The 19961-nt window shown below is 36.7% G+C and overlaps 1 protein-coding gene across 6 annotated transcripts in view; it reads left to right on the top strand.

The window, feature by feature from the left end:
- NFIB (nuclear factor I B) overlaps window positions 1–19961 on the top strand; it is a 239798-nt gene that overhangs the window by 166267 nt on the left and 53570 nt on the right. For all 6 annotated transcript variants that reach the window (XM_060609740.3, XM_060609743.3, XM_060609741.3 and 3 more), the window contains exons 4-6: window positions 767–835; window positions 6467–6587; window positions 9375–9493. In XM_060609740.3, coding sequence (XP_060465723.1) covers window positions 767–835; window positions 6467–6587; window positions 9375–9493 — 309 coding nt within the window. The remainder of the gene's footprint in view (window positions 1–766; window positions 836–6466; window positions 6588–9374; window positions 9494–19961) is intronic.

Genomic DNA, 19961 nt, shown 5'->3' with positions numbered 1-19961 from the left:
ATGTGGCATTCCTGGAGGCCTGGATTTAGGACCATTTCCTTAAATAATAATAATAATAATAATAATAATAATAATAATAATAAATTAATAAATAAAAAGTACCCGGATCTTGAAATGAAGGGAGTTCCAGGAAGTAGTAGCAAGAGTGAGAGAGCAGTGAAATCATGTGAGGTTTATCAAAGGAGCATGGAAATAGGTCTATGCAAAGTATTTGCAGTATGTACAAGTTCTACTTTTGTGTGATTCATGACCCTGGAACAAGGGTGGGGGAGTGCTGGTAACGGCAGCTCACTCTTCTTTAATCAGGGAAGGATTTGTGAAAGAACAGTGGTTTCGAGAGACCTTTGAAGTAATTCCAGCAAGGTTCTAATTGTGGTTGTGGTTTTCCTTTTTCTTTCTTTCTTTTTTTCAATGGGTAGACTTTAGTCTCCCAGGTGCTACCGAGCTGAGTGCATCAGTAGGAACCCCTGAACCTTCATTCTCTGTGCATGGGCCATGGCAAATAAAACCGTAGCCATTGCCCTGTATATTTAGAAAGCTGAGGAAAAATTTTCCTGGGAAATTATTTGGCATCTAAACGTTTCACTTTTGTTTAAACAGACCCAGATTTTATTCAAAGAGTTTTGCTTTTACTGGTCTTTGTTACAAGCATACCTGGGTTTCGTTCTAACCTTTGGTTTCAAAACACTTGAACAAATTCTAGTGTTTAATCATTTATTTGCTTCCTGCTTACGCTGATCGTTTTCCTCTTGATACTTGTTTTCAGGTTACCTGGAGGATAGTTTTGTAAAATCTGGAGTCTTCAATGTATCAGAACTTGTGAGGGTATCCAGAAGTAAGTAAATTGTTTTCTCATTATTTAATTATACGGTATGATTTAACATATTTTATATCTTGAAACTTAAATGCACTATTAAGAAAATGTGAGTGCTAAATCTCCATCTTGCTGATAAAATCATCAGTGAATCTATTTTGTCTGATTTTCCAAAATATTTGCATTTAAATCCTCAAATTTTGGAGTACAAAAGTTATTTGGGGGTTGCTCTGATTGCTGTGTTATTGGTATCCATTTAATTCACTGCTCGCTCTGTGACCATAGATGGTCATTCATATCAAAGGAAGCGTGATTAATTCAATGTGCTCCATTTTGTTATGATAACCCACATAAGTTTCCTGTCGATAAGTGCTTTTTTCATTTTACTAACATTTTGGTGGAGACTTGGAGATGTACAGGATATACACGCTAACATGCAGCGTGGAGAGGGATGCAGAAATTAATTTTGCAGATTGTCGTTTGGATATAGATAGAAAGCATTGTTATCCGAAACAATGTGCAATTGTTTTCACTGGCCACCTCACCTGAGACAGCATTCTTGACAGGCCGGATGAGATTTTTCTCCGGGAAGTTCACCTGGCCAGCTAGTTACCTAGACCAAAGAGTAGTTTACTGACTCAACTTTTTTACTTATTGCTGATGGGTACAGAGGTAGCTCTTAAGGCACGGCTGATTGTTAAAGGAGGGGACTCATTTCTTCTTGCCCTCTTCTCCGATTTAGCTTATTTGTGTAACTTGGAAGGCTGTTCACCTGACATATTGTTAGAGAGCGTCACAGTTGGGAATGATATCACTCAGATGATGTGGTGGCATTCTGTTCTCGTTTCATTTGTGTTTGCTATTTGGGTCAAATTCCGAGGTCATGGACAAGAATTAGCGTGATCCAAAAAGAACGGAGCTAATCATGGAGGGGAAGTTTAGGTGGTCTTTTAGAGTTATGGTCAGTAAAGTGATCCCCAAGCTAGGAGGTCTTTTGGACCATAGTTTCTTCAAGAGTTCCAGTTTCTAGAGTGGCCAGTGCAAACAGCATGTATCCCAGGGCGTCATATACGTGAACATTTAAGACCTTAAATAACTTATCCTTTCTGACATATTCTCCAGTAGATGAACATATGCACCCAAAGACTTCTTTCATGGGTCTGTTTACTTAGGGCAGTGTAGACCGAAATCTAATATCCTATATCCCAGCAACTCCAGGGTTCGTTCGCTAGACAAGAGGATTCTGATGGTCTGCTTCATTGACCACGGCAATGAGCCTTGCGTGTTTTTCCCTGATCGATAATGGGGTATGGAAGGCCTCTGACATTTGAAAGTTTTCTGTATTTATTTTTAATTTGGAAAGGAACGTGCCTGACTTACTACCACTCTCGGGCATCATGTAAGGAAGGGGGAATTTGAAGGTGTGCGTGGGGGGGGTGTTTTCCCTATACTGTTCTTTAGCAGAGAGGCTATACTGCTACATTAGGAGACATTATACCATTATTTGTTTAAATTTGTCCTCTTCCAAGTTTCATGATATGTTTTCCTCCTTCTTGTGAGGACAGACCAACCATCTGTTAGAACATATTATTAATTCCTCATTCTAGGTAACATTATGCTAGATGCTACAGAAGGGCAACCACATAGAACCTTTAAATTCCCAGAGTGATATTTTGAAAAAATCTGAATTTGAAACATAAGAGAAGGTGAGAAACATACCTCTCTGTAACAGTTGAAAAGTGAGGTAAACTTAATATACTTCATTCTTTTTACGCTTATACTGTCATCTCTTAGAGGTTTTTAAGGTATCTGTTAGGACACACATTACTGATTTGTAATTCGTGTATTAATTATCTGTATTTTCATTCATTAGTTAATTTATTCAGCAAACATTTATTTTCTACTCGGTATGTAAATAGGTGTCTGTGAAATGCTTGAGAAGTTATTCTCCTAAGTGTTTTAATATATCCACATCATAACCTTATTTACACAATTGAACTTCATTGTTTATGAAATAAGGGTTTGCTAAGTAAGCAGAAACTTCAGCACAACCCTTCTGCTGTAGATCACCAGTTCTGACTTCCCGAGAGTTTACGGTATGTTAATGGCTTCTGTCCTCCAGGTTTTACTATCATGTGACCCACTAATGTGCGTGTTGACTTTCCTAATGGAGCTGCTCAGTTGTAGGATAGCGATCTTTCTGTTGCACGATATTATCTCCATCTTAAAAGTTGATTTAGGATCAGCTTTTGGAGTGAGAAGAACAACGAGAGAGATGAGGGGCTGGCCTCCAACCCTTAGAATCTGAGGCTCTTCAGCGCTCCTTTTCTAAGAGGATATTGGCAGGCCTCTTAAACATGATTTGCAGCTTTCAGATTGCTTGCAGTTTTCCGGGAGAGGCGCTAACACTGGTCTTTGCGTCTGATGGAAGTTCTTTCCGAGGCTTTTAAACAGGAGTATCAACTTGGGACTTCCCATGCTCATATACTCTCTTTGTTATTACATACATTTGGTGAGAGCTGCTTCAGATTTTGGCCATGTTTGTTATTAATCTACTCGTCTTCTTGCACTCTCCCGTTTAATGTCAGGGTGCACACTAAATTTTTACAATGCTCATGTAGAAATCGTTTTTATTGATGTCTTGATCCTCTCTAACAATCCTTCTGCAACAAAATTTAGAAAAATAAAATTTCCAAAGATTTTTTTTATTACTATGTTGCTATGAATTTCATCTAGTATGTTTATGGCCAAGCAATCTGTGTTGACTGTTAAGTCAGATGTATGAAATGGAAACTACAGATCTTCGCTCAAATATTGCATAGCTTAATACATTTCAAATACTTTACAAAAGATATAACCTGTAAGTTTCCTGTTAGTAATTCAGTTCTTTGAATTGTATCCAGTACTTGTAGAAGGCTGGACAGATTACTGACTTTCACTGAGTCCCTCAAATGCCTCCTCCGAGCACATACCCTGGTTTCCACTGTCACATAGAACATGATTCTAATAATAAACTTTAAAGCATGTGGTTACTGTGGGATTTTTTACCTTGCGTTTTTTTAACCTCCGGTGTACCTCAGGCCACAACAAACAGTTACATTTCAGCTGCCCAAAGAATTCAAGCCATTAGGCACAGTTACACATTGAATACAAACATTTTCAGTGTAAAATGAGGTTAAAGTGCATTATATAAAGAGTGATTTAGCAGAAGGTATAAACTCCAGAAGTTTGGAGCTGAGATTATCCTGTATATATTGATTTTATTTTTATTATGGGAAGAGAGATGTTCATTGTATATTATTTGATTCATTCTCTGCAATAACACATGTGCCTCCTACTCATACTTTCTTAAAAATATTTTAAGGTTAATCTTGGCCTACCTGATATTGAAATAGAATTCATGGGGCGCCTGGGTGGATCAGTCAGTTGAGTGTCCAACTCTCGGTTTCGGCGCAGGTCATGATCTCACGGTTCATGGGATCGAGGCCTGCTTCGGGCTCCGTGCTGGGAGTGTGGAGCCTGCTTGGGATTTTCTCTCTCTCTCTCTCTCTCTCTCTCTCTGCCCCTCCCCCATTTGTGCACGTGTGTGCTCGCTTTCTCTCTCTCTCTTGCTCAAAATAAGTAGACACTTAAAAAAATACAATTCAGCTAACAGAGAACATATTTAGTGAACACATTAAAATTCTGGGTAAGAAAAATTCCTCGAAAATCTGCATTCCTTTTGGAGTCATATATTCAACTTGAATCAGTTAGAGAGGAAGATTAAGTAGACTGTGTGTTCTTCGAGTGAATCACAAGGGCTCTAGAGTTTTGTTGCCATAGTCCCAGGACACCTTTTCTCTCATTAGAGCTTTTGAAGGCCTGATAGAAATAGGGAAAGAAAGAAACTGTTCTTAAGCACTGTCCTTTGACACCAACCTGCCTGGTCTCACTTTGCATATTATCTCTGCCCCTGACTTTGCTGTTGTGATAACCCCCTGTTGAGAAGACCTCCCCTTAATACCTTACTCATTCTCCAAAGTCCAGTACAAGCTATGGTTTCTCCACAGAGTTCTTGGATCATTCAAGCGTGGATTGGATTCTTCTTCCCATGAAGTCCTATAGAATTTCTTGGTCATGTTTTTCATTGGGCATTTTCATTATAATCTGCATTACGCTGGTATTTCTGGTTTTTTCCTAAGTGTTTTGTTCACCCAGATTGTTGTCCAATCTGTTTTATTAAGGATGGGAACTATCTCAGACTGTCCTGAATCCCTTGCAGCACCTGCCTGTAATGGACACAAGTAACAAGTTGTTGAATGAACAGATTTGCAGCAAATAGGTTCATTTATACCTCTTCATCTGCTTTTGGTGTATTTTGAACTGTTCACTCTTTGCTAACTACTCCAGACTGCCAGGGAGGAGATGTGGGGAAGAAATCATGGAAAGAAGGGAACTCCCATTGTTGAATGCCTGTTATGCACTAGACAGGATGCTGGGCTTTGATCACTCTTTACCTCATTTCATCCTCAAAATAATCATAGGTGCTAGGTTACTATTCTTCTCATTTTACAGTTTGGGAAATTGGAGCATAGAGCTCAGAAGTGGCAGAGGGAGTTCAGAGTCAATGGCTACCTCCCGAGATTCTTCTCCTTCTAATACAACATGCTGCCTCCTGGATTTATTCAAGATGTCCAGAAACCAATTTTTAAAATTGGAACAGATGTCATCCATTGTATCAAAACCAATACTTATATATAAACATCTCAGTTCCAAATGTATCAGTGAACTCAAAAAGATTTCCTTTTTTTTTTTTTTTTCAGAGAAAGAGTGTGAGCATATGCATGGGGGAGGGGCAGACGGAGAGGGAGAGAGAATCCCAAGCAGGCTCTGCACTGTCAGCATAGAGCCCAATGTGGGGCTCGATCTCATGACCTGAGCCAAAATCAAAAGTTGGATGTTTAAACGATTAAGATTCCTTGATTTACAAAATAATACCTTAAAGTGTAAAACTCCACGAGTACATTTTAAGTGATTTTTATAAATTTGGGCATAAAAACTTAAAAAACAAAACATAAATATTGAGTAAAAGCCACACTTAACTATTCATACATGAAACCTCAATGTGTATTTTGGGAGGAAAAAACTTGGCTTTTATGTTCATATGTGTCAATGTTACTCATATACCTGCCCTAATACAAGAGTTAGTTATATCAAATAATGATTAATATGATTTCTAATGCATTCTAACATGAATGTTAATATTCTGATTTGATTTATTGAACAAATGATTTGGTTTTTGAGAACCAACTATATACAAAACACCTTGCTTGGTCTTGAGCAATAGGAAACATGTCGTTTCCTCTGACGCATCTACAGACTAGTGTGGTGACAACTGTTACAAAGGGGTGAGGGAAGAAGGCTGGGGACTGGGAAGAGGGGAAGTGGTAACCAATGATTATAGTCTGAATGCCTCAAACTTGAACAGTGTCCAAGCTTGAACACTGGCATCAAGAGGAAGTCTTCAAGTTATACCTGGTGGATGGCTGAGGTTCGAGTCTCAGGGTAAAGAAAGTTTGCCCAGGGGCATGGCAAGTATTAGGTTATTACATTCAAATAGAGATGGCAAGTGTAAATGTCATTCTTGATGTTTCTTTTTGTTTTATTCCTCAGCGCCCATAACCCAGGGAACTGGAGTCAACTTCCCAATTGGAGAAATCCCAAGCCAACCATACTATCATGACATGAACTCGGGGGTCAATCTTCAGAGGTCACTGTCTTCTCCACCAAGCAGGTAACTGAAGGAAGAACTGTGCTTATTCTCAGTCTATGTGCAGATTGGTAGATGGGTGTGCAGATAGGAAGGTAGATAGATATGCAGATGGGTAGGTAGGTAAAGATAGAGGGGAAAGAAAGCCAAGAAAGAGTTCAAGACTTTTTGCTGATTTTACATATATTTTTCATCTTAGATGATTAAATTTATTTTGATATTTGAAAATTAAATGTAATTGTTGTTCAAGGCATTTAAAAAAATCTTTTGGGTGGGACAAAGCAACTCTGAAGCTATATGAATGATTTTTCCAGAGCATTACATACACCAGTGATCAAATATAAGCACATACATGAATTCCAGAGCAAAACATTTCATTGTATGATATCCACTTTTTAAGAATAAGGGAATATGGGTGATTATTTTCCTAAGCTGTTCTAATGAAAGTTAGTTGCATTTGAATTAATTATGGGGCTATGCCCATTTATGTGTTTATTAACTGAGTTCAATTTTATATCACTTATGGTCAAACTGTATTTTCATATAGTTTGCATAGCAAGGCAATTTGGTTTATTATCACTAAAATTGTGACATAGTTGGGTCTTAAAAATGCTTTAGTTTTTCTACAATTGAGTGTGAATAGTACTTTCTTATTTGGTCTGATTCGGTCTTATTTGGTCTGATGGGTCAGCCATTTGGTTTTCGATATTATGCCATTCACAATAAAAACGGTTTCGAAAACATTTCTTCGTTATTTCCTCATGAAAATCTTTTCTGTCTCACTCTCAGTCTCTCTTGTGTATTCACTGCTGATTCACAGCTGAGAGAATTAGCTTTATGGAGAGCTTGAAAACATGTGCATCCTAACTTTGGATACCATAGAAATAAACTAAAGAACAATTATTAACTCTCACCGTGGTTTTGCATGGATAGAAATCGCCATCTTTACATCATGTTCATACTCTGGGAACCATGAGTCCAATATTAATCACAAGTACATTGGTGAATACACACAGAGGTACGTGTGCTTCTAGGATTTGGAAACAGTGCAGTGAAAACGGGACCGTCTTGGAAGTCAGAAGTCCTTACTTTGTATCAGGCTGCTTCCACTAACATGCCCTGGGAAATTCACGGAATTTCTCCAAATTTGTCTCCCCACTTGCAAGAAAAAGGAGGACCGATTTATGTATGGGAGTCTGCATAATGTGACATTATGTTTATTAGCACTGCATAGTTAATTCAGAAGATACGTTTTTTTAGTTTTTACCTACAGAGATGTGAATAAGGGTTCTTTTTTTTCTTAATTGAAGGAAACACATTCATTTTCATAGTCCTTATGACTGTTTAACAGGGCATTGGTGGGAATATATGAAAACAGTATATCATGCCAAATGGGCTGTGCCATGAAATAGCTTTTTAAGCTCTACCCTAAATATTTACTTTACTATTTTTAAAAAACTTTTAAAGCGTTCTTAGTTTGTTTTTTAATGTTTACTTACTTTTGAGAGAGACAGAGATAGAATGTGAGCGGGAAAGAGGCAGGGAGAGAGGGAGACACAGAATCCGAAGCAGGCTTCCAGGTTCTGAGCTGTCAGCACAAAGCCCGATGTGGGACTCGAACTCACAAACCCTGAGATCACAGCCTGAGCTGAAGTCGGATGCTCAACTGACTGAGCCACCCCAGTGCCCATATATTTACTTTTCTTAATAATTGGAATGAACCATGTTTTCTTTATTCAAATATATCATTTTAGAAGTATATCATTTGGTTTGAATTTGGCAATGGCCTGTATTTCATGGTTGATCGTAAGAATAAAAGATCACATGGGGCACCTGGGTGGCTTAGTAGGTTAGGCGACTGACTCTTGATTTTGGCTCAGGTCACGATCTCACAGTTCATGAGTTCTAGCCCTGCATCATGCTCTTTGCTGACAGTGTGGAACCTGCTTGGGATTCTCTCTCTGCCCCTCCACTGGTCACATGCTCTTTCTCAAAATATATAAACTTAACAAAAAATAAAGGATCTCTAACCTACTTTTTAGAAAAATATAAAGAATATATAAAATAATTTATAATCAATAAAGTATAACAGAATTTTTAAATATTATCAATTATAGGATTGCTGATAATAATTACTATTCAATAAGTATCTTCTAAATGTCAGCCACTTAACTAAGAGATTTCCATTTAATAACTCATTTAAGCCTCTCAACCACTCCCCTTTGAACTAGGTTTTATTGGTTCCATTTTATAAATGATTAAATGAGTTTAGAAAGGTTAAGGAGCTTACTACTAAGAAGTAGTGAGTGGTCTAGTCAAGATTTGGTACGAGGCTGGTTCCACTCCAAAGTTCATGTTCCACTTTAGTCAATTGCCTTATCTTTGAATTAATATGAAAAGATTACATTGTTAATGGCAAGTGCTATGCTAATGAATATTATTAATATTGATAATAATGATGAGTCAGGTAAGTCTTAAGAGTTTGAGAATTAGTACACACATCACATCAAGAATTCACTTTTTAGTACTGAAATTTCTTTGGAAATCTACTTCAAGAGGTAAATATAATAAACATCCTACCTGTTAGGCAGGTACAGTTATAATATGGCGTAATAAATGATATATATAACAAGAAATACTTGCTATGCCTATAGAAGTCTTGAATACACTCTATTATTTCAGAAATGATTCTGAGAGACTATTACTTTGGTTTATGTAAACTTTCACAGTAAAAATCTTCTCAAATCATATACAGTCACATGCTACACGCTGTCTTAGCCCACTAATGTAACTATTATCATATTTTAACAGCAAAAGACCCAAAACTATATCTATAGATGAAAATATGGAACCAAGTCCTACAGGAGACTTCTATCCCTCTCCGAATTCACCAGCTGCTGGAAGTCGAACATGGCATGAAAGAGATCAAGGTGAGCGATAAGGAGGTTCCTCTAGAGACTTTCGAGTACGATGCCAGCTGGCTTCAAAAGTTCCATTTAGTCAAAATTTCATAATTGAATCGATATGGATTATATTTTCTTCATAAAATGATGGCAGTGAAATTATTTTTAGATAATGTACTAGTCACATGTCATCAAAGTTACAAAAGTCCCTTATTTTCCATGTCTATTGGACTTTTTCTCCCGGACGGAGTGATCTTTTAGAACCTCCAATTATGGATGTCTGTCTGCATTCGTGGGTTGGATTGCAGCAAGACTACAAGCTCTGATTCAATGAGATCAGATTGCTACTCTGTGTGGGGTATTTCAGGGAGTAGCCACACTTTGGGCGGTTTACAGGTGCCAGTTACTGACAATTCCCATTTCAAGGAAGCCATAATTCCATTTGGGAAGTGGGTGCAGCGTAAACAATGAATACAAGTGTAATGTAAGGAACTTTGTGTCTGAGTCAATCTAATTGTTCTTTCTAGATGAAACTATGACCCAGTTGTAGGGCAGCTTTGAAGAAAAGTAGAATTTTATAGACGTCATTTGGCTCTCTAAATGGAGACTTAGCTCTTTTTCATTCTTAAAGTCTATCGAATTAAATATATTTCATTAGACATCCTCATGCCTTTTGGCTACAATGAGAGGAAGAGTATTAAACATAGAAATTAAAAAATTAGCTAACTCCAGTGTCTTGTTGGTATGTGTGTGTGTAAATATGATTTACATCAGCAGCATAAAAAATAGTTGAAAATTTATCTTTTACATCAGATATTACATTTTATTAAAAGTGTAAAAGAAAAAAAAATCTCTTTGCCAATGGCTTTTAGCCCATGACTTGAGTGTCTATATCTCAGGTTGGGGGACTGTGTACTGGGTTACCTCAGGAGACAAATGACTCTGAAGCATAGCAGTTAAAGTCAAAGTCAGCTCCTTATTCGGGAGCTGCTGAATATTATTTATGGACGTTTGCTATAAATAGACGTTGCTATATAGACGTTGCTTATTTGCTGCTCCCCATTTTCATACCACGCGCCATAGGGTTTAAAGAATAATGAAACAACTTCATGGAGGAATTGGACTTTGAGTCAGGTGGGTCTCCTGTAGCATGTTGAGATTGTTAACTGGTAAAGAAGCGGCAGGGCAGGCAGAGGGAAAAGTAGAGCCAAGCACTGCGCAAGAGTGAGTTTCAGAATGGCCACGTTGTACTGTGTGGCGGGACACTGCGTGGGTAAGGAAATAAGGAGAGGTGATGGGCTGTTTTAAAGAAGGATCTGAAGGGGCGCCTGGGTGGCGCAGTCGGTTAAGCGTCCGACTTCACCCAGGTCACGATCTCGCGGTCCGTGAGTTCGAGCCCCGCGTCAGGCTCTGGGCTGATGGCTCGGAGCCTGGAGCCTGTTTCCGATTCTGTGTCTCCCTCTCTCTCTGCCCCTCCCCCGTTCATGCTCTGTCTCTCTCTGTCCCAAAAATAAAAAAAAAAAAAAAAAAGAAGGATCTGAAAATCAGCTGGAGAGTTTTGGCTCTGAGATGACCTCCCCCTCTTCCAAACCTATTCTTCAGACAGCAGACAGGGTCTTTATAAAACTTAATACCATCATATTACTGCCCGGCTTAAATCCTTCAGCAACTTTCCAGTCCTCTTAGGAGAAAATCCAAATTCTCTTGTATGATGGACAAGCCCTGTTCCTTGTCTGGCCTCAGACCGCCACCCTGGCCTCAGCAGGTGCTGGCTGCTGTTTCTTCTTGCACTTTACTTGCTGCTTTGTAATACTGGGGAAGGCAAAACCTAAGAGCTTCATCTAAGCCATGCCCTCTGGAATTCTCCTTTTCGAACTCTCCATCTGGCACAGTTTTTGGCATCTTTCAAGTCCCAGCCTAAATTGAGGAAGTTCCACCTAAATTAGATCTTGCTATTTTTCTCTCCTGACACCCCATAGTGTCCTTTCATTGTTCTCGTAATAGATAGTTACGTGCTCATTTATGGGATTCATTGTGTAAATCTGTCTGCGCTGTGAGGGCAGGGACCTTATCTATTTTGGCTATTATGTAACCAGCACCTTGGTGCATAGTAGGGGCACAAAAGATATTTGTTGGATAAATGAAACACTGATAGAGCATAAGTCTCATTAGTGAAAGCAAGAAATAGTATTTCCGGGACTTTCACCAGATTTGCAGAAGTAAGAATAAAAAAACAAAACCCTCAACCCTTTATATATTATTGCTTGTTTAACTGGGCATTGTCAGTTTCTTCTAAACAAAGCCATATTTTCCCCTTCCCAAAATTATTCTGGAAAAGATTCTAATGGTAATAATAATAACACTGTGAATGTGTGGGAATGGATGTGTTGTTCAGAAGTGTAGGTGTTCTTTATTATAGAGAGTGTCACTTTTTAAAAATTGATTCCTCTTTCAGCCTATTGAATAAAGCCAATCTCAAATCATATTATAAAACATTTTTGAAAAGTAGAAGGGAAACTGTCATTCTTTCTCTTTGTAAAATCATTGCATTGTCTTGGTGATTTTCTTTTGTCAAGATGACTAGAATTACTGGAGAAGTCTGGAAGGGCATATTATATTAAGAGTAAGGAAGAATGATCCATTCTCAAGTGTACTTACAAAAAAAAAAAAAAAAAAAAAAAAAACTCTTGTCACTTTAATTCTGAAGACCCTGAAGACTTTGTAATGTGCACAATAAGCCATTGTGGGAAGAAGACTTGAACTACAATAAAAAAAAAAATGAGGGCAGTACAGTACTATCTTTTTAAATTTGCTAAGCCAGATGCAGTCCTTTTGTTCTTAGAAAATTGCTTTGTTAAAATTTGCAAAATAAAATGCCCCATGGTTGTTCTTGTCCGTCTTCCACTATTCTTCAGACACACTTGCCCATCATGAAGGGACTATTCTAAAGGGCGTACCGAGCACCACTCGATATGTGTAATGGCTTTAGTCCATGTCTTACACTTGTTTCTCCCACAAAGCCCTGCGCTGATTGGTAATCAATAACTACGTATTGGTTGATTGAAATATGCTTGTGTTTATAATTGGCAGAAATGTTTAAAATTTACCATCAATTATTTCCCAAGCACGCCTGATTCTGTTAGTGTTCACTTTGTATATTAAAAGCCTGCCAGAGCCCTTAGCAACACTAATTTTTGAAACATAAGAATTAAAGGTAACAAAATTAGGGACAATACGTGGCCTTCTACCTTCCCTTATAATCTGAACACCAACCTAAACGACCATTGAGATTTATTCCATGTAGGCAAAAATATAGGATATAAGATCACTAAAGTAATACTGTATACTCGGTGTATTTTAAGAAGAAATCAGGCAAATTTGCAGTGAAAAAAATCTAGGTTTATGTAATAATTAATATTTATATGCTTCCTAATAATTTAATGAAAAAAGTATTTTTATTTTAGGGTATTATAAGCATAATTACTCATATTTGTATGTCTTTTCTTTTTTCACAATGCAGGAAAGTTACAGTGTCCTAGTCATAAAAGAATTGTAATTTTTAATTTTGCAGAATAGAGACATGAACATTTAAAAACTAAGTACTATGTAATAGTGTCAGACAGTTGGTAGGAATCTATATAATTTGCTTAAATTTCCCCTGATATATAGTGAGGGAAACTAAACTAAATTTATCAGTATCTACATTATGTAATACTTATATTTTTACCTTGTGTTCTTTTACATGTTGGGAAGGGAAGGAAAAAAGAAAACTGGCCATTAACAAAGAGCCAGACAGCCGCTGTTACATTTCTTTCCTAGATTCTAAAGCATCCTTTCTTGCTAATCTCTTCTATGAATTTCCCAGCCTTAAACTTCCTGACTGTTCCAACGCACTTGAAAACTTGGGTTTTTTGTATATGATGTTCCATCATTTTCAGTTTTGATGGTTAAATTAATAGAACCAGATTAGCTTATCAATGTGCATGCTGACAACTTCTTTTATTCCAATAGCTCACAAAAAATACCATATGAGATCTTGTGTGCCTTAATTTTTTTCCACCTGAGCCATTTCAGAGACTCAATTCCTAATTGATGTACTTTTCTTGAAATCATTAGAGTACTTTTTATAACTTCTAATAAAAGAGGGAAAAAAAAAGAAATAGGTCTTGTGTTTTCTTCTAATAAATTACTTTCATGGGGCTAAGTCTTGTCATATGATAATGCCTGGGAATTTTTTAATAACTTTTTTTGATGTTTATTTATTCATTTTTATGAGAGAGACAGAGCATGAGTGGGGGAGGGGCAGAGAGAGAGAGGGAGACACAGGAACCAAAGCAGGCTCCAGGCTCTGAGCTGTCAGCACAGAGCCCTATGCAGGGATTGAACTCGTGCACCACGAGATCATGACCCGAGTTGAAGTCGGGCGCTTAACGGACTGAGCCACCCAGGCTCCCCAATACCTAGGAATTGAACAGACTGACAAATGGTATGCTTGGATATTTGAAACAATGCTTTATCAGTCACATTCTGTCATTGTCATTCTAATACTTACAGATTCATCTAAGTCTGCATATAAGGCTCCTAAAACACTATTTAATAGACATTTATGACACAGTAAATATATTTGTTATATACAGCTGGGCTTTCTAAATGGAAAACTAAGCAGCTTCTCAGTCTGATGAGTATTTAAACAACTTAGTTTTATAAATTGTAAATTCCAAAAAACCTTTTCATGCAGTAAAATTTTACTAATTCCAACACATTTAGGATTTTAGGTAATTGGACTCAATTAACATTTATCAAATGCCTATTATTTGCCAGGAAGTTTTCTAGGCATTGGGCACGTAAATATGAATAAATTAAATTTCCAGCCCTTGACCTGCTGAGCAGAAAAATAATATTTTGGTATTTATGAAGAAAGGTTCTTCACAGAGAATAAATCATGTAAACCAGACTATGAGGGGACTGTCTGTGCCTCAGAACTAGTTTACTTTTAAGCAGTATGGGACGTAAATCTTTACACAAAAATCAATGAGTTGGTATGTTACCCGAAACTAGCACTACTTAGCAGTATATTGGGAGGTTATTAGAATTTTAAGGGTAGTTTAAAAATGTATACTGGACTCTCAAATAGGTAGTATTCAGGCATCATGTTCTGGTTGCTCTAAGTACTAGAAAATAACACTAACTTTAAAAATTTACAGTTCAATCACATAAATAAGTCTCTTCAGTTAGTCTTTTGAAGTTTTCATATATTTCCTAGCCCTAGAGATATTTTGTAATAATTTTTCAACTGTTTCATTGGTAGTATAGTTTTAAATCTTGTGCTAAATGTCAGGTTCCGCTTCGTAGAGTTGTACGAGAATGTAGTATTAAATATCCAATGAATTGAACCAAAAGTCTCCAGGGAACACTGGGGCTACAGCATAATAATGCCAACCTAACATCATGAGTTCAGTCAGTCATAGAAAATATAATGATAGAACCAGAATAAGAGACCAGTATTTCTTGGTGTGAGTTGAAGGAATGTTAATAGGCACACTAGATACAAGAGCATTCAACTGAGTTTGGAAAACTCCATTGTAACAAAAATGTAACCTTTTTTTTCATTCATGAATCAATTTGTAGAATGCTTAATATACTGCCATGTGCTATCAATGTGGCTATCCTTGAGTGGATATTGACCGTGTTTAAGTTTGTGAGGTCAGAACATCTTTTTTTTTTTCCCACTCAAGAATCTACAGAGAGGGTTAATCCTAGGTTCAAATTTTGGAAAACAGTGCTTTAACTTTAACTACAGTCCAACAAATGATACAATCTCAAGATTTCTGTAGAAGAAATAAAAGGAAAGATTTCTATAGAAATATGGGAGCTGCATAAATGAGCAGCTTTTACAAACAGTTGAATAACTACTGTCTGGGGGTCATTAACATTAAAGAAGTCCTAGAAGAAGGCAAGGCAAATGCTTAGTAATCTTCCTGGAAGGATTTTTAAGCTCCCTTTGGGAACCAGATAGAACACCAACAATTCCTTACATTCTTAAGGTTTATATCACAAGGATTTAATATCAAGTGCTCAAATATCAAATTTTGAGCTGGACAAAATCTGACATATAAGTGCTTTTGATAAGTACATGTCAAGAAGTGGTTTGAATGTAATGTGCAAGCACAATTTTTAAGGTTTCTTGTTTGTTTGTTTGTTTAGCTGATTATTGAAAATATCGAAAGTGAATGATTTGCAGCTCTTGCCAAACTTTCTGTGAACCTCTCCATGTATCATGATGCCATTGGAGAGCAAACTCCACACTCCGGGGATTCCTTTGTCCTGCTATATTTCTTTCTCCTTCAGCTACACTGCTATAGTTGAAAAATCACAACGTGAGCATCTTTCGAACAGAAAGAAAAACAATAAATCGTAGGTGAAAGCTTTCATCAGCAGCTTCTAACCAGAGGAGTATTTTGGACGGGGCAAACCTGGGGACTTGTTAGAAAGACCAATACTACTTAATAGGGGAAAGTTATATTCAGTGCTCTGGAGACTTCATGACTTGAAAATATAGCATTTTTTTTCAGACAAACGACATTGGATAATTAGTTTGGAAAAATAACAGCTTGCGATTTAATGCTGGGTCTCTGGATTGATGGAGCACAGCCTAAAATAGGAAAGTGGAAAACCCATGAGAGATGGTGCGCTCAGTGCGATGGTACGCCTTGCAAAGTTTCTTGGAGTGATAAAAGGTTTTAATTCAAATCCTTTTACACATTGATGTCATGTTTAAGTTTATTTTAAAGTAGTTTAGAAAGCCAGTTCCTTTTGAGTTATTATACTATGAATATCATATACAGTAAGAGATTGATTTTTCAGGGACAGAACACGGATTATTAGAACCCTAAGCAAGATGTAGTTCAAGCGCCTTCTTTTTCAGCTAAGCAATCTGAGGATCAGTGAGGGGCTGTCTTATCCCAAGTGTCTGGATAATGAAGAGCAGAGCCTAGGTCTTCTTTTTTAAAGGCTGGTTTTTTTTCCCCTCTGTCATCCCACAACCCATCTAGAGAATAAATATGTAAACTTAACCTATTTAGGGAGAAATGGAGAAATAGGAGAATTTGAAAGTATTCAACATTGTCTTGGCAGATGGACAGTTTTTCACGGAAGAGTCTGTTAAATCTTGTAGAACAAAATGGGGGAGTGGAGGTGAATTTATGAGTTTTCAGGGTTCTGGAAGAATTGTCAAAACAAAGTATTGAGATAGTAAAATGTATTTCTGATTTTTTTTTTTAAAACCTATCTCTTAATATTAGTGTCATGATTAAAAGTTTTTGAGCTAAAAAAAACAAACAAGATATGCATGCTTGTGATAGATAAATGTGGAGAAGAGACTTGGATTGAATGTTGAAACATGATGTTTTAAAAGCTTTTTTGTTTGGGAAAACATGAAAGTAGACAGCTTCATAAGGTGAACGTCCATGTACCCAGCTTTAAACTGTTAACCAACATTGCCAATCTTGTTGTTGCATTTACTAACTCTCTGTTTTTTGAAGTTTTCTTAAAATTAAAGCCCAGACATTGTCATTTTACTTATAAATACGTCTAAGTGTTTTTATTTTTATTTTTAACACAACCCCAATACTAGCATCGATTTAACAAACGTAATAATAATTGCTTAATACCACCTAATATGTATTCCATGTTTAAATTCCCCGGAATATTTCATAGGCTGTTTTGTTTAAATGGGGACCCAAAACGGTCCATTTAATGTGCTTGTATTTTCAGCCTCTTTTTAACCTATAATAGTTATATTGACTGTTTTTCTGTATTAACGATTTTTATTCTAACTCCTTTTTCTATGTCATCTATTTGCTGAAGGAACCACAGAAACGTAATTTTGTGTTCAATAAATACATGTAAATGAGGAAAACCAGATCTTCCTGCCCTTTGTGGCTACTGTTTACTGAGCACTTACTACCTTCAAGGACTGGGCCAAGACTTTACATGTATTTTGCTTTTCAACGCTAGTAAAAGAAAAACCATTTTACAGATCATTTAAACTAATCACTACATTGATTAAGAAAGTTGACATCAATCACACAGATGATAAGTAGCAGAAGTAAAATGGGAACACTTGTTCATTTTGCTGCAGAACCCATACTACATAACTACTGTCCAAACAAGTCATCGTGATGTGCTTTGCAAACTAGTTATAAAACCTCTATGACGTTTTTGTTTTGTTTTGTTTTTTTCCCCTAATACATGGAACTTAAATACAGATAAATGCACGTAATGTAAGAAGGGTGTGTAGACTGTAGGGTTTCATGAATACAGTCCTTGGACTGGTCACGTTAAGATCTCATTTATATTTAATACTAAGACGTTGTTAATAAATAATCCTAAAGTCTTGGGGCGCCTGGCTGGCTCAATTGGTAAAACACATGACTCAATCTTGGGGTCTTGAGTTCAAGCCCCACGTTGGGCCTAGAGCTTAGTTAAAAAAAAAATGTAATTAAAAGGGGCACCTGGGTGGCTCGGTCGGTTGAGCGTCCAACTTCTGCTCCGGTCATGATCTCACAGTTCGTGAGTTCGAGCCCCGCGTCAGGCTCTGTGCTGACAGCTCGGAGCCTGGAGCCTGCTTCACATTCTGTGTCTCCGGCTCTCTCTGCGCCTCCTCCCACTCTCACTCTGTCTCTCAAAAATGAATAAATGTTAAAAAAAAATTTAAAAACCCATAATTAATAAAAAATAATCCTGAAGTCTAGAATGTCTTATATCCATATGTGCATATTTTAGTTCTGTTTCAGTTTTTTGCCTTATGCTTAGAGCACTATCATGGTGATCAGGAAACCACGTACTGGTGTGGGCTTAGACAAATCCCTTAATTTCAGAAAGATTTAGAGTTTTCATCTGTAAAATAACAGGGTTGAATACTAAGGTCCCTTCTTGTCCAAAATTCTAGATTTTAAATTAATTGAACTCAAAGAATTTTTAGATCTGCACTACTTGAGTTTTTAAGCTTTCATTAACATGGATCTTTTTGAAAATTCAGAAAGTTTTCCGTTTCCTAAATTATTTTTTAGATGTTTATTTTAAATACTGTCTTTGAATAACACAATAATTGGGCTGTTTATGTGCTCGCAGGCACCATATGTTTTGCCTTATAGCTGAGGAATGTGCAGTTCTTACAAATACATGTCCTGTCCTGCACCATCCTGGTACAACAAATGATTGATAGAGATTGAGTTATTATAACAGAACCTTGTTATGGGATCAGTGTCTCCTACTTTGAAAATAAATGACTCAGCCAGACGGCAACATTTATTTTCTCTAAATGACTAGGGATGTAGCAATAGGAGACCATTATCCTGTGACAATATTCTGTTTCATTGACATTATCTCACAAATGTAATTGGTCCATTACTAAATAGAGGTTTTGTTACTGATCAATTTCACATGATTTCTAAAACCATTAGGATAATAAATATGCCATCATAGTAATTTCATTGACAGAAGGTTCTTTTTTTCTTCATTTACATTTGTTAGAGGAAAAATATAGATTTAGGTTGAACTTAAACACTACAATTTATACCAGTTTTGGCTACTTTTCCATTAAGAGAAATAGAATATTGTGCAGAGTAATCATATTTGCATTGAGCGGCTGAACTAACGACCTTAACATTTTCGTGATTTTTTTCCTCTACCACACTAAACCACATCAAATCATAATTGTTCCTAAGCAATTAGTTTACTACCTCATTTTAATGATTTTATTTGAAATAAGTTCCAGATCATTTCTAGGACTTTCCTGTAAATCCACTAAAGTAACACATCAGTTAAATCAACCCTAACCATTACCAGCATGGATAATAACAGCATTAGTAACAACAGAAACCTTGAGATGTCTTGGAGCATAAATGTTTCTAAATGCATGGCTTTTCCCCAAATGTTCTCCTCTAAAATCTCATCTGTAATCTTGTTAAATTAGAACTCTTCCAGTATCTTTCTGACTTTTACAGCTAAGGTTACGGTATTGATTTTATTTTATAGTCCATGGCTCTCAGATGCTTAACACTAATAAGCCTCTATAGCCAAGAGGTTTTCCCCAGAGGCATGGTGAATAGCAGCTATTTACCTATGCCAATATTTAATAAGGGACTAAAATATACTCCAAATCCTGCATAATTGTGTGGTGTTTTTCCTCCTTGCAAGCAAGGTTTTCTGACATTACTCAAGACACTTTACCATTGTCTGTCTGTTAAAATGAAATTGCTTAATGGACAAAAGCATTTTGAAGTATTTTTTAAAAGTAGTTTTCATTTATTCAGCATTCATTTAGCACTCTTCTTCATTATTCAAAGGGTTGTCGTTTTTTTTTGGTTTTTTTTTTTTTTGTTTTTTTTTTAATGTCTCAGGAAGATGTTTGTGAGCTGCAAAGTGGTTTGAGCTTTAACTTTGTATTGGGTGTAGGTGTACCTGGAGACTTTTTTTTTTTTTTTTTTTTTTT

The sequence above is a fragment of the Panthera onca genome, chromosome D4, assembly GCF_046562875.1.
Source record: "Panthera onca isolate mPanOnc1 chromosome D4, mPanOnc1 haplotype 2, whole genome shotgun sequence".
Taxonomy (NCBI): Eukaryota; Metazoa; Chordata; class Mammalia; order Carnivora; family Felidae; genus Panthera; species Panthera onca.
This window is presented reverse-complemented; position numbering and strand designations above follow the sequence as displayed.